The sequence below is a fragment of the Mesitornis unicolor genome, unplaced genomic scaffold (assembly GCF_000695765.1).
Source record: "Mesitornis unicolor isolate BGI_N332 unplaced genomic scaffold, ASM69576v1 scaffold17290, whole genome shotgun sequence".
NCBI classification, from domain to species: domain Eukaryota; kingdom Metazoa; phylum Chordata; class Aves; order Mesitornithiformes; family Mesitornithidae; genus Mesitornis; species Mesitornis unicolor.
In genome coordinates, this window is record NW_010157838.1 from 27,834 (window position 1) to 42,672 (window position 14,839).

The following is a 14,839-nucleotide window of genomic DNA, read 5'->3' on the forward strand; positions in this document are numbered from 1 at the left end:
CCTGCATCGCACTTCTACTTGTAAACAATCAAGCTTTGCAGGAGGGAGTTACAGTCCAACTACTCCGTAATACAAACCAGGATGATCAGCACCTGACAGGGACTCGTCCAGTAACCACTTAGGAACTGGACAATTATTCTACATATGTATACATACATGATAGACGTATGAATAATCCTGGACAAGGCAGTTCAGTATTGCACCATCTAAATACGGAGTTATTCCACTCACCTTGTGTACCTGGCTACTACACGGTTAGTTACACAGCAGCAGGCCACAACCAGTTATATGGTGTCTGATCTACTACTGTGCTGGCCATCAGCCAGCAGGAACATGAGTGCATATGTTGCCCTTCATACACACCATACGCTCCAGAAAATGTAATATAGCATTTTAAAAGAAAAAATACATTATGCAGAATATTGAGACTTTCCCCAATTTATATTAATCATCAACTAGTATTTTGGACAGACAATACTGTATGAGAATTTTGCTACATTATGTTAGAAGCGGCAAGAATGCCTATGAAAGAGAGGAAAGAGGTTTTGTACAGACGTTGCCCACTCCTAGCTCACCTTTTTCTGATTAGATGGTGACAAGCTTCTGTAGAGCTTCTTGCCTTGCTTGCCAGCATTCCAAATGGTGAATGATGTCCAGGAGCTCAGGACTCTCTCTTCAAGAAACCTGACTCGGTGATTCCAGATGGTTCCCCTGGAGAGTTAGAAAAAGGGGTGGATTAATAACCCTAAAACGTTCGGCATTATTCAATACCACTATGCATATGTACATACCCACATACGCATAAACCTGACCAAACCGATTCACACATGATATGAAAAAAATATCAGACAAAAACATTGTGCTAGAAATTTCCAAGGGAAATGTGAAGTATTGCTAGAAAAAAAAAATAAATCTGTGAAGTTCTCAGACAAAAATCATTAGGATAGATTTGAAGCTGTAGCTACATCACTATTATTTTTAAGAATCCTAATAGAAGATCACAAGAAGATGAAAAACCGTAGCAACAGTAATCTAATTCAATACCAACCATTCTGTGCTCATGGTGTGAACTGCTGTATGACACTGCACTGCACACCGGCAAACGACTTCATATTCCATCTGCCCATGCCTTCATTCTCCTTCGCAAATGAAAAGCTGAAATCTCATCAATTCAGTACTCCAACCCAAATACACAGCCCAACGCACAACGAAAGTCCATTTACATTGTGGCATTTGGCTCAAGTTTTCAAGAAGTCAGTTTTCAAAGCTGTGAATCGGCGGACGCCCGTACAGCAACAATGGCTGAACACAACACAAACTACCGGCTGTTACACGCCATGCACGCTTGTGAACGTGCACACACACACTTTAGACCAAATAGAAGTGATTTAATTTTAAAGGTTCCAAAGTATTATTCAGCAGCGATATGAATGTGACTGTGCCTTTATTTGAAGATGACTTTTATAAGAAAGAGCATTTCTAGAAACAAAGAGCAGTGGAAACTTTATTTTTTTTTAAAGTAGTATGCTTCCAAAACATCTTAAAATATGCTTTAGGAAAAAAGAAAGCTGGCAGATGTCTGTGCCCAATTACACCTCTTTGTCTTCATATTTGTAACAAGTTCCACAGGATAATTTAAACCAAGCAGTTGAAGTAAACAACTGTGAGACCAATACCAAAGGGCAAACCGCTTGGCTCTGGAACCAGTGACAAGGGAACACCTGACGTCTTTGAAATCTGAAGACTGGATGAGATCTCCAACAAGTTCAAGATACGCTCTTGGAAAGAGGGGACAGCTTCAAGGAAAGCATTTTGTTCATGAGCCGTGCATCCTACCAGCAGGGATTAATTCACCCTGACAACTACAGCTTTGTGTGTGTGTGTGTGTGTGCGTGCACATGTGTACACAATTCCTATCACTTTCACTTGCTGTTGAAACAGCAACTGCCATTACATAATGTAATATTTCAGACTGCATCATTTACAACGGTTTAAACAAAGCTGCCTGCTGTTAAGAACATCTGCTTTATGTCCAGGGTTCATTTAATATTCATTAACTAGGAACCCATCTTATACTTAATGAACAGTGTTCTTGATACAATAAATTGATTTCCTCAATTTATGGCTTGACGGACAAATCTCCCTAATGTACCTCTCTCAAACAAGGCACCTTGAGTTGATAAATGTCTTTCATAGGAAATTCTAATAAACACCCAATTGTCTTTCCTTTCTGAAAGCATTTCTTCAGATAGGTTTTTCCATTTGCTTTACCACGACAGGACACTTTATGACAACTTTTATGACTTGTTCTACAAATTGTAACACCTCTTGTGATTCAAGAAATTAGACACTGAAATTAGTTAAAGCATTAATAAAAAAAAAACCCTACCAATTTTCCTGTGAGATCCTAAAGATACCTATGGGTTTTTTTGTCATGGGAAGCATGTATTTTTTTCCTACCAATAAACCTTCTCCACAGTTCAACTTTGAGGCCTACAGTTTTCTGACTATTTCAAATTGGTATAGAATTTAAACACCGAATTACTCAAAGAATATGTTATTTCTTCTGCTTCAAATAAGGCTTCCGATTCAGGAGTCAGAAGAGGTTATCGCTGGGCAGCTACAGCGACCTACTGCTGCTCTGCAAGTGCAGCTTGTGATTTACAGAAAAATCAAAACCCACTCAAGTTCCCTTATGTTCAGGATCTCAACTGCCAGGAGGGCAGGCAGTCAGGGACCAGAGCACTGCAGCTTTGCTGTTGTCACTCACTCACTCAACCAGTGAACCAGACTGCTCCGTCCCTTAGCTGCAGTTCTGATCATCCGTAATCTCGCATGCATTGCGCCAATTTTGGCCCTATTACAGAACTGTAAATCCGTGAGTATGATCACTGGAGATGTCTGGTGATCTGGCATTACAGGAACATCTGACCTCTATGAAATGTTTTCTATTTTTTTTTTCCTTTTTGTAATGGATTATCCAATGACACAAAACCAAATTTGTTGTTCCAAATTATTCTTATGAAGTATACGAAACAAGGTACAAATCATTTGAGGTTACTGACGTTAACAGGTAACCTCAGTTGTTCCCAAAAATTTGTTAACAAAATAATAGTAAATATTTCAATGATAGGAATTCTGTGGCTTTATTTTGCTTGTTCCTTCATATCCCTGAGTTACGGTTAGAAAAACATGACACCCTTATACCTATAAGACTTACGGATTCTTGCTGGGATTATTAGTTAGCTCCAGAGAGCCCAGTTCATTTCAGCATGTGATTTTTGAGCACAGCCAAATCCTGCTTAGCACTTCATCACTGATTGTGGTGCGATAACTTGGAAAGAACTTCACACACAAGCAAATGTACCCAAGAAGAACAGTTACTCCATATAAAATTTCCACGCTGTTTTGAAGACTACGGCTGTGCACCAGCGCTTGAACTAATGGAGAAAAAAAAAATACCTTGGATATGATTGCAAATCTCTTCTAATGCAACCACAAGCTGCATTCCTGATTAGCTGCTGCTGGCATCCTTTGACACTTGCCTTTTCCCATGTTTATTAGAGCATACTATATTCTCAGAAGGAAAGTTAAATGAAAATTATGAAGGTCAAATATTTTTCCAGGATCATTTTACTGGAAATTTTAGAGTTTCTGCTAGCTTCTAAAAAGGAAGATTACTGCTCTACACGTAAATGGAAAGGTTTTAAAACTGACTTTACTTTGAACTGTGACTTCAGAAGGATAACACTGTATTACATTCCACAGGCACTCCAGAATCTGTTCTGTTGGCTTGAGTGATATAGGCAAGTTTCTTTTCCACTTGATTTTGCAGTTAAGAAAGCTGAAGAAAAAACAAACAACCCTACAAGGCATAAAAAGAATTACCAACTAATTTCTAGTTGCAGGGCAAACACTGGAATCTGCATCCAGGTATGCAGAAAATGCTTCTGTTAGTCCTGGAAATGTCCCAGCACATTCACAGAATCACAGAATCACAGAATCACAGAACGTTAGGGATTGGAAGGGACCTCAAAAGCTCCTCCAGTCCAATCCCCCTGCCGGAGCAGGAACGCCTAGATGAGGTTGCACAGGAAGGCGTCCAGGCGGGTTTTGAATGTCTCCAGAGAAGGAGACTCCACAACCTCTCTGGGCAGCCTGTTCCAGGGCTCTGTCACCCTCACTGAGAAGAAGTTTCTTCTCAAATTTAAGTGGAACCTCCTGTGTTCCAGCTTGTGCCCATTACCACCATTACCATTATTCAGTATCGGCTGCTTCCAAGCAGTATGCATTTGCTGTCTGATGATGGGTGCCTATATTCCACAGAAGTCCCTAGAGAGCTAAAATTCAAGCAGACCAAATCCCAGTGTGGGTAATCGCCCACAAAGATTTCAGACTGAAGCAGATTTACTGATCCAATCTCATCTATGAAAGCTATGTTGAGAAATGCAAGTGTGGAAAGGATTTAAGGGAACTGCACTCAGAAATAAAAGGATACGAAACTCATTCAACTCCAAATCAATTGGATCACTGTTCAATTGCAAGAATACTGTCAGCTTCATTTAAAACACCAATAAATGGCTTTCTTAAATGCATGTCTTGGATTGGGAAAATGACACCAATATAGTCAGGACTTGTGATTTTTCTGCTTGCATCACTATAAGGCATTCTTATGGAAATGCTTACGGAGAAGAATTCAAAAATCACATCCACATATTTGGTGTGCCCTTTTTAATGAAAATTTTAAGCTGCATCAAACACTTAGCAGTTTTGAGTTAACACTGAAATTTTTTAACAATACAAGGTGAGATAAACAGATAAATACAGAACTGAGGGGCAAATTTGTGACTGTGCTTTAGCGTGACAATGACAAACTTTCTCTTTGTGAAAATGTTCTCTGCACAAACAATGTATCTCACGTGCTGAAGCCAAAGGCAGCTTACAGAGTGTCAAAAGAGAGAGTTCCAGTTATCCCCTTCAGGTTTCCGGTTCACCTAATTTGCCACATTTTTTGATGTTTCTAGAATAGATAACTGGGATTCCTGCCTCGAGGGATAAGGAAATGCCATTTTCCCATCCTTTAAGAGCAGTGCAGGTGCAACAGACAGGAACTGTAGCAACGTGCAAAGACGATTAAAGAAAACGCCCGAAACGATCTAGAAGTTGTACAAACCACTACTCAGAGACGATTCTCACGGCTATTTTCAGATTTTGCATTATTACATACTCATAGCCACCAGCAAAAACTAGGAGGTATTATTACTCTGCATCATCCCAAATGAAGGCTGCTGCTCCTACCCCTGTCAGAAAGGATTAAAGCAAGGAGTTACCCAGTAGCCTTCAGCATCATTTCCTAGCCTGTATTCAGTCAACAAGATTTTCCTCAGCCAGAAGGTGGGACACAAACTCTTTCTCCTTGATCCAAATTCTCGAAGTACGTTATTTTTCCCCATTTCTTTCATTTATTTGCCACTTCTTTACTTCACGTAAGAAATGTAAGAAATATACATTTTTCTACTTGGAAAAATAATTCTCGAGGCTTACATAACCATCCTAAGATCTCATTCACCACAGCCCCTCTACTCATCAGTTATGAAGTCTGGAAGGAAGAAGAGGAGCCAAAATTCTGCAGGAGTGAAATGGGTGTATTCATGCAGCGGGTGAGAATGACTCTGAAGTGTGTTCCTCAGTCCCCAGTAGTTATTACCATACCATCCACCCATGTAACGGAACAATGGAGCCCTGTTAAAATGTGTGGTGACCTACTGACTGCGTACAGGAGTCAAGAAACATCTGCTCTACTCCTATTTTGAAATGAAAGATAATGTGACAATAAAAGCTATATGATTTAATGTCTGAGCTCAGTTAAATCTTGCCATATTGTTTAACTGCCTTCCCCCTCCTTACCCCAGTGAGGCTGCATAAGTGAATCAACAGAGCAAAGACAGATGTACAAGTACTTGAGAAACGCACAAATACCAGCCCAATGGCCTAAGCAGTACTGGAATTTTAGGCATTGATTACCATCCACAGTAACACTATAAATCTGTAAACCTGCCCTTTCCTATATACGTTGGTCCTGCCTATGCTACTCAGGTCTAACACCAGATGGGAAGAGGAGCTATTCAACGGACAGCCCCTTTCAGTGTTATTTGTTATTTACGGCAGGATAATATAGTTTTATATTACAGGTGAATCTCACCTGATAGATAATCCAGAGGTGGAAGAACAGAGAACTTTTTAATCACAGCGAGAGCTGAAAGAACAGATTCATTACAGCTAGTTTTACACACAGAATTCAAGGTCCTTACAACCCACAGGAAATTTGGAAATGAATCGCATTTGAACCTTGACCATACTGGTGAATAAACTGAATTTTTTTGTCGTCGTTGTTCTGTTGAACTTCATGTGAACTTATTAATTGCCGGACTATATCGTCCCACTGAGTTATTACATTTACACTGTTAATAGGTTCTATTAATGTCTGAGTTCATCTTCAGGTCGTGGGTCATTAACTGAGGCATGGTTTGCATTGTGGCCTATTTTTCATGAAAGGCTTATTAAGAAAGATGGACTATCAATGCTAATGCCATTTACTTTTCAAGAATCTAATGAGGTCATTAGTTTCCATGTTTAATTGAAGTGCCAAACGCAAGCACAGATGATAAAAATGCAGTTGACCTCATCTTTATGTCAGTTGTACAGGAATACGTTACGCTATTTCTCTCTCCTGCCTATTTTTGGATGCATATGTTTTTGCGGGAAATGAAGCAGGAAAAAACATTGGCAACACAAGACCCGTGCCTCAGAGAACCTCTAACACAACCTAATGTGTGTTTCAGACTAAAGTGCCTGTCCTCCTTCACTCAGATGACACTGGGAGCTTCCAGAGCCCTACACCAGATGGTTTCAATAGATTACGTAATTTTGGTTATCTCTGCAGAACAAGCTCTTACGATATTATTCTGAATACACGGCATATGAAATTATAAGTAAGTATATTTCACATTTCCTGCATAAAAGGGAGTCATCAGAATCTCACACGGAAGGTACGAACCTTATTTTCTGTGTATATTAAACTTCCTTTGACCAGAAATTGTAAATGGCTGCAGAGCTTAACTACCTGCCCGAACTGCCTGTCTTCATGAGTAACACTACCTAAAGACAACTAAAATGTTTTATTGCTCTTCTTGCTCCAAGCTGACTTTTATCTTGCAGTGAGGTACACTGGTTTATATACAGTTCCTTTTTCTCCCCCTTGGCAAGATAAAAATCTATGCATTTTACAGTGTTTTCATTATACACCAAACTTTCTTTCTACAGTATTTCTCAGTATAAAGCCAGTGCTGATGTTGTATAAGATCAGCATAATGCAGCTATGTAGCACAAAGTACACACAGCCCTAGGATACAAGCTGTAATGTGAGATAAAACGATTTAGATCCAAGAGATACAACACGTGGGACTTTGCGTTGTAAATTCTTGGTTGAAGAGAAGTTTCTCAAAACTCATATCGCTCATTCATATTTAGCAGTTACTCATCATAAGCTTTAGATGAATTTACAGTGAGAACATTTATATTTCTGTATGCACCTAATGATATCTAAATATAGACTGTACTTCATTCAGACTCTGTCATACACCCAAAACACTTAATAATGCGTTCGGATGCCTCCAGGGTAAGGGGGAATGCAAGTAAGAGTTTGTTTCCTGCTTCACAGATACTTTCACCTCTAGGTATTTGTTCCAGAAGGATGCTAATCATAGGAAACGACCTAAAGATCATTAGTGTTTACAATTATACATACTAAAAAAGAACGAAATGTTACTAGCCAAGTAGTTTTATGTACATTTTAGGAAGTTTGAAAACGCAAAATCAGACATTTTTTTTCCCATGAATGGTAAAGAAAGACATTCATATAAACTGAAATCAGCCCACAATGGGCTACAAGTGACTGTTGTGTTTGCTGAAAAGACTGAACCGTGCACCTTTGTACAAACAGGTCCTACTAATCAGCTCTACTCTTAAAGAATGAAACTAGTCATAAACATGGGGGGGTGAATAATCAACTTTCCTACAAGCATCATTTTGATCTCAGACAAGACGTTACTCTGGTTGGTGAATTACTACTTCCAAATCCAGGCATAGGCTAACTCTGAAAAATTCAAAGAGAACATAGGCCAAGGGCAAAAGGCAAAACGTCACAGAAAACTCCTCAAACAAAACACACCATTAAAAAAGAAATACTAGAAAAGGTAGAACACACATTAAATAGGGTGAGGTGACCAAAAGATGACCTAGGCAAGACTCAATTTAAATTATAAACTTAAACCTTTGTGATGAGTTCATTAACCTCTTTTTGCTCAATGCACACCTCAGTCTTTAGAAACCAACGTTGGCCAACCCTTCAAAACTTTGGCAACAGAGGAACAAACCAATAGGAAGAGACGTTACACAACCTCATGTGTGAAAGCTCACACACAATGTTATTAGCAGTAGTACCAGCAAGAAGCCAACTGGAAGAGTGGCCAGCCTGGCTTCCTAGAATGAAACAAGAAAGGTGCCCATCTGGACACACAAACTGCACATCTGAAACAGCTTACAATATTTCCACCTTCTCACAGTATGTTGTAATTCAGGGTGCTTGTGCCACACAACCTTGTGGATCTGAATAGGCAACAGCTTGCAGTAAATTCAAAACAAACTCATTTCCAAGAATAAGATGTTTTCCCACAGATACAAGCAACAGGCTTCCAAGAGTTCTTGCATCCCATGATACGTGGCTGAAAAATTTGTAACCAACTGCCAAAATGATTGCACACTAAAAAGAGGAAAAAAATCCCTTACATTTGAATACCAATAAAAATAACTTACCTTATATTTGTTTGCAAAATCCAAATAATATTTTACATTTGCTTGGAATGACTGTTTCAGAGTTAAATTATTTTATACACATCTGCATACCTACCTGTATTTATAAAGATCTATAGTGACATTAACTACGAGCATGATATTGATGCTAGCGTACTATAGGATTTACAGTAATACAATAATGTAGTGATACACAACTAAAATGCACATTAAAATGTTTCGTTTTACTAGTCAGCTCCACAAAGCCTTACAAATAAGACTGACTGAAAAGTGTATTTATATCATTAATCAGTAAGAAAACAGTTTACTTAATTACCACTGTGATTCTGGAGAAGGACTCCTAAAGAACAGTAAACCTCACAGAATTGTTCATTAATGTCAATGCACAAGAGAAATAAACAACTTTGGCTCAGCCTGCAGAACTTCTAATCAGGAAGAACGCCTCTGATGGGTAAAATGAGCATGTAGAGCCATCAGCAATCGACAATTTAACACTTTGTTTAAGGGCAGACCAGTACTGTGAAAGCAGTAGGCAACAGCTTACAGTAAAACACTGAGATAATTACCCCTACACATCCGCAGGTGTTTTTCAAACCTCGTTATCTGATGTAGATGATTAGAACTTTTGAAATATGAAAATAATATATGTAAATTCAGCACATTATGACAGGTTTATGTTTTTACTGTTTTATTCAAAATAAGGTTTTTGTTGGTATTATAAATTAGATTTTTTTTAAAAAATTGAGACAGTTCATTTTGAAATCAAGCTTTAAAATAATTTAAAAAAATACATTACAGTTAACATGGCAAAAAATAGGAGAATCACAATCTCACATATTAGAAATCCTAACTTAAATCCCCAATAAAATTTCACCACTAGGATAGATTTCAAAGGTGTTCTTGCAATTGATCTCAAAGGACTGAAAAAGTTACCGCTTTACTACTTGCTTTTGCCATGTTCAGCAGATGAGATATGTAATCGTACTGAGTATTTTTAATCTGCTTTGAGAATAAGAAACTTGCGTGCTTTAAATAACCAGAGGTTATTTGGGCAGATTACGAGACCTCACGATGAGTTACAGGCTCAGCTAAAGGGACGGTAACCGGAAGTTGAGAGAACAGCACTGACGTGACGCAGTCCCCAAAATGCTTCACCGCTATCACAAGACCTATTGTGAAATCAGTTCAAGAACAGCTGCAAAGATGAAACGATTTGTTAGAACATCTGTCAAATGTTAAAATGCCCCCACTCTATTCCTGCCTCACCAAACCATTACCATGGGCACACAGACAATGTATGGGCAAGAGCATCCAAGCCAAAGATTGCAATTCATCACTTCAATTGCACGTTACAGCACACCACTCAAATCAAATTCCAGCAAGAACAAACAGAAGACGAACCTTCCACCATCTACTGCCAGGATGATACCAGCATATTATGTTAGGCTTGCTTTCTAGCCTTTTTGATAAGCAAACAAACAATTAAATACAACTAGGTAATTATTTTGCTGTACGATGTCTTGGAGATTAAGCATCTTTGCTGCCAATCATCCACGATGAAGCTAATTTATTTTAAGTTCTACCAAAAAATGCAACTTACTCTAGGACGGAATGAGTTGCTGCCTGTGGATGGTAGCGGTACAGCAGGAGGCAACGGTTCACCCGAAAGACTTCACCACCCTTTTGGATATGTTTATAGAAAAACAACAAATCTTCTGGAACACCCTGGAAGAGAAGCAGTTATTTCAAACCAGGAAGTGACCAGTGTTCACAGCTACATCTGGTTTAACATCATTTTATTTGTATTCTTTCTATATGTCTCCACGAAGTTATTTAATGGTTCATTAAATAGACATCTGTAGAAAAGGTAGAGCTATTAAAAAAGAATGCAGTGCTATTTAAAAAATGAAGTCCAGCTGACCACTAGGACAAAGGTGGAAAATTAAACATCGTCTCATTTTGACAGAGATATAAAGCCTGGTACAGGTTAGTCCCGAAAGAGAGAATCCCATCTGCTGAACAGTCCATGAAGCCTGAAGTGCCAAGTAACCACACAGTTTACTATTTGTAACATTCAGCAGTGGCTGCAGGAGTGTCTTTTTGTTTGACCAGAATTACTGTTCTTTCTTTGGTTACCATACATATACTGGCCTCTAATTAGGAAAGGTGAATCAGGCCCCATAATAAGAAACTTTCACTTAAAAAACCCAGAAACCTCAGAATAAGGCATCCGAAAACAAAAGGTTTTGCTTGCTTTTTTTTTTTCTCCTTGAAACTTATTTCCATGGTACAGTTTTGCTAATGGGTTTGCAAGCAACAGTGCTGAAACACTGCAAGAAAAAATAATCTCCTAGAATTGTATATCTACCAGGCTTCAGAAAATATTAAAGATTTCATGATCATATGCAACATTTTCCACCTAAATATCTGAAAATCTTCATGCCAGAGATACAGAAGGACAACTTATGGCACATAGTAATCAATTACACGTCATGGCATATGGAAGCACAAACCCACTTTTAAAGATACAGGTAAAAATGCAGCATCTATTTACATTTTTGCAATGGTGCAACTTCTTGAAATATGGTAAGAACATGCAATTTTTCTATGTTTAAACACAGAGTTTTGTTTCTTCCAAACCAGGGTTTAAACGGTCACATGATTTTATCAGGCTAAAAATCTGATCTGTAAAACCATGTGGTCCAAATAAGATATTTAAGTGTTTTATCAACAAAAAGCTGAAAGATAACGTGACAAAGTTGTGAAGGAAAAGCAAAAGAAGGGAAAGGTATTGAAATACATTTCTTTCTGTAGACAGTATCACACACGTGAGTAACAGGGGCATAAACCTTAACCTCAACTTTAGGTATTAGATTTCAACACAGAAAAAATAATAAGAGCACAAGTTTAAAAAAACAACAGCAGCAGCATTTTTTCTCCATTACCACAGCTTCTGAGTTTCTTCCATAATTAAGAAAACACGATTCTCTAATTAAAGTGCTGGACATAGACTTCTGTGGTTTCTTCTGGCCTTCTAGTTACAAGAGCAACAGCTCAGTGAGTGTTTCTCACACCCACCGCACTGAGCCTTCGTGTCAGACATGGTCTGGACCGAGCAGCTGAGGCAGGGTGGTGGGGGGAGAGAAATGAGACAAAAAAAGCTTTGAACTCTGGAAAACAAATCCAAAACACTCGACTGAACATACGTATCTTGGGAGAAATCAGAACCAAATCAAGCTCTGTTCTTCGCAGCTTCAGACTTCACTATGTAATAGACAGATTTAAGACACTGAATTGGGCCACACTCCCAGATTCTGAGTAAAAAGGATTCTGATCTGATTGCTTGCTAAGGGCAGCTTATCTGTAGCTATTGTTTGGCTTTGTAGACATTTGTCTGACTTGTAGTTTAAGAGCTTTGATGCAGAAGAAAACTTTCAGAGAACTTCATACAATTTATGCTTTATATGAACCTACTTTGAAAGCCACAAAAGAAATGTGAGGGAAGCTGGAGTAGCAGACAGCAACCACAGACATCAAGAATACAAGAAAAACACAAACTCAAATTCTTTCCGTTTATCTTGTATCCCTTTCTTTTTCTTATTCTGGGCTTTAATGGAAATACCTTTTTCTCTCTAAGCTGTGTCAGGCAGGGCACAAATTTTGTAGCACATACAGCTTCCTGCGATAGTCCCATTTTGATTCAGATACATGATTACCTCACATACGTACCTGCAATTCATTTTCCTTTGAATCAGCATTTAAACTATTCAAGATAACCATTAATCTGTGTACCAAAAAAGTGAATCACTGCAAAAGTAAAAGGATCTTTCAAAACGCTGTCTGGATGTGAGCGCTCTTTTGCTTTACTTTAACTGGCAGAAAGACTTTGAAACAGAGTGCGCTCACCCCGAGGAACAGGCAGGTGCCTTGCGCTGCTCAACAGCGGGCTCTCACGTTACAAAGGAGTGGAGCTGCCCTGCACTTTTCAGGAGAGGAAAGATGTTGACTGCGTTATAGATCCTGCAGGGATGGGACTTCCTATGGCTGTTGAGCGTGTAAGTTTGTTGCAATACATGAGTTTCTTTCCAAATGAGACACATTATTGGATCCAGATGGCACTTTAAACACCAGAAATCTTTGCCAAACAACACAGCTTTCAAAGAAAAAGCTGTTTAACCACTAAAGGGATATTTTAATGTATTGGTGGAAAATTAATAGCCATAGCTAAAAGTATCAATTAAGGATCCAACACTTCAGCAACAGGCTACCACATAAATAGTTTGCAGCACTAATAAATACAATTAAATTGCATAGTTTACATGTTACTGGACTATATACAGAATTTTCCACATTACAGGCAAAAACCCAACCCTATGTGCTCTGCTGCATTAAGGGATAAACCCTTACGTAATTTAGCCTTGATTATAAGACCCGAATCCTGTAACATTTACTTCATTGTTTAGGAAATAACAGGTTAGAGGAAATTCCAAAAGATTACTTTCATCCAAATGTATTGGCACAGAGAATGCAGTTAAACAAAGATGATGGGGAAGTCAAATGGAAGGGAGGTGGTAAATTCTAAATTATATTTAATAACAGACTAGCAAAAAATGTCATTAGATGTGGAGTATGGGATGAATTTATAAAGTGTAATTAATCATTGGCTCCACCACTTTTTCTTTCCTTTTTAGATCAAATACTGATCTGTGTTCAGCTTTAACTATATTTTAACTGTATTTTTCCCCAGAGCACCTGATAGGTTATTTGACAGACTGACCATATTTTAATTCATGTTCCAAAAACCAAAATTCCTACTTAGCCCTCTACCTTTCAGGTGTTACTGTAACTGCTTGCCTTTCTGCAGGGAATGACATTTGTGTGCTCTGGCAGAGAAAAAAGGAAAAATGCATTAGTTAGCACCTAACAGCCCACAGAGTGACCTCAGAGCTTTGCAGCACGTGCGACAGTCTCCTGTGCACCAAAGGATATTTTGACACCTCCTCAGTTTGTGGTTTTTTGTGACCTTTTATCACAAAAATAGATCAAAACCAAGTTCCAGACGTTTTGTTTGAAGCCACAGTTTGTATTCAGAAATATGTTATTCCTGTTATAATAATATGTTATTCCATCTGGGGCTCATTAAGAATAATTTCCCCCTGTTTACACTTTGAGATTAGTTCAGAACTTTAAGGCTGTCATTTCATTTTTAGTTTTCAAACACTTAAAAGGGAAGGTTAAATACAGAGGTGACAGGAAATTTGGGACCAAGTTGTGGTAAAACTAGAGACAGAAACAAGTGTGGCATATTGCAGTTGTGATGTCAGAAATGATCCTGCTGGAATAAAGCCAAGACTATACAACTTGCCACATCTGCATGGTCTGCAGGTTAGCAATGCTCATTTATACAGCTCTTAATGTACTCAAGATTTCTTACAGCATTTATCTAAAACAACAAGCTAGTTGTTTTAGCCCGGTGCCATCACCCAGAAGTGACTAGAACAAAAGGACAACACGCTGAAAGAGACTGTGTCGCTTTCCCAGTGATCTCCATTTGGACACTAATAGCAAACAAAATCTGCAGCCACCTGAAGAAGACATTTTGGCAGAAGTGCACTTTGGTCAGTCAGCTACAATTGCAAAGTGTTGGTTTTGTACGCACACTGCGCTGTCAAACATACCAAGCAATAACTTTGCTCAGCTAACAACAGACACCACGTCCCTCACTGCGCGTGACTTTGTAAGTTTAACATGATATAGCTTCAAAATCTGCTTTTCATATTATACAGGGCCATGTATATTTTTTCCCCAGCATAAATTTTTGTGATGCTTTTGGAGACGGTTATGACTTTTAAACAACGATGTTTAGCTTTTAGAAGTCACCAAAACGTTTGGGAGCAAAACCAACCATGCGGATAACATCACACAATAATTTTCAAGTGTGAGTTCTGAGGGGTTTAGTAAATTCCTG

At 38.5% G+C, this 14,839-nt stretch overlaps 1 protein-coding gene across 1 annotated transcript in view; it reads right to left on the reverse strand.

The window, feature by feature from the left end:
• B3GNTL1 (UDP-GlcNAc:betaGal beta-1,3-N-acetylglucosaminyltransferase-like 1) overlaps window positions 1-14,839 on the reverse strand; it is a gene marked incomplete at its 5' end in the record, with an annotated part of 109,782 nt that overhangs the window by 15,248 nt on the left and 79,695 nt on the right. Inside the window, 2 exons of the mRNA XM_010181689.1 lie at window positions 576-711; window positions 10,472-10,596. Of these exons, the coding sequence (XP_010179991.1) occupies window positions 576-711; window positions 10,472-10,596 (261 nt within the window). The remainder of the gene's footprint in view (window positions 1-575; window positions 712-10,471; window positions 10,597-14,839) is intronic.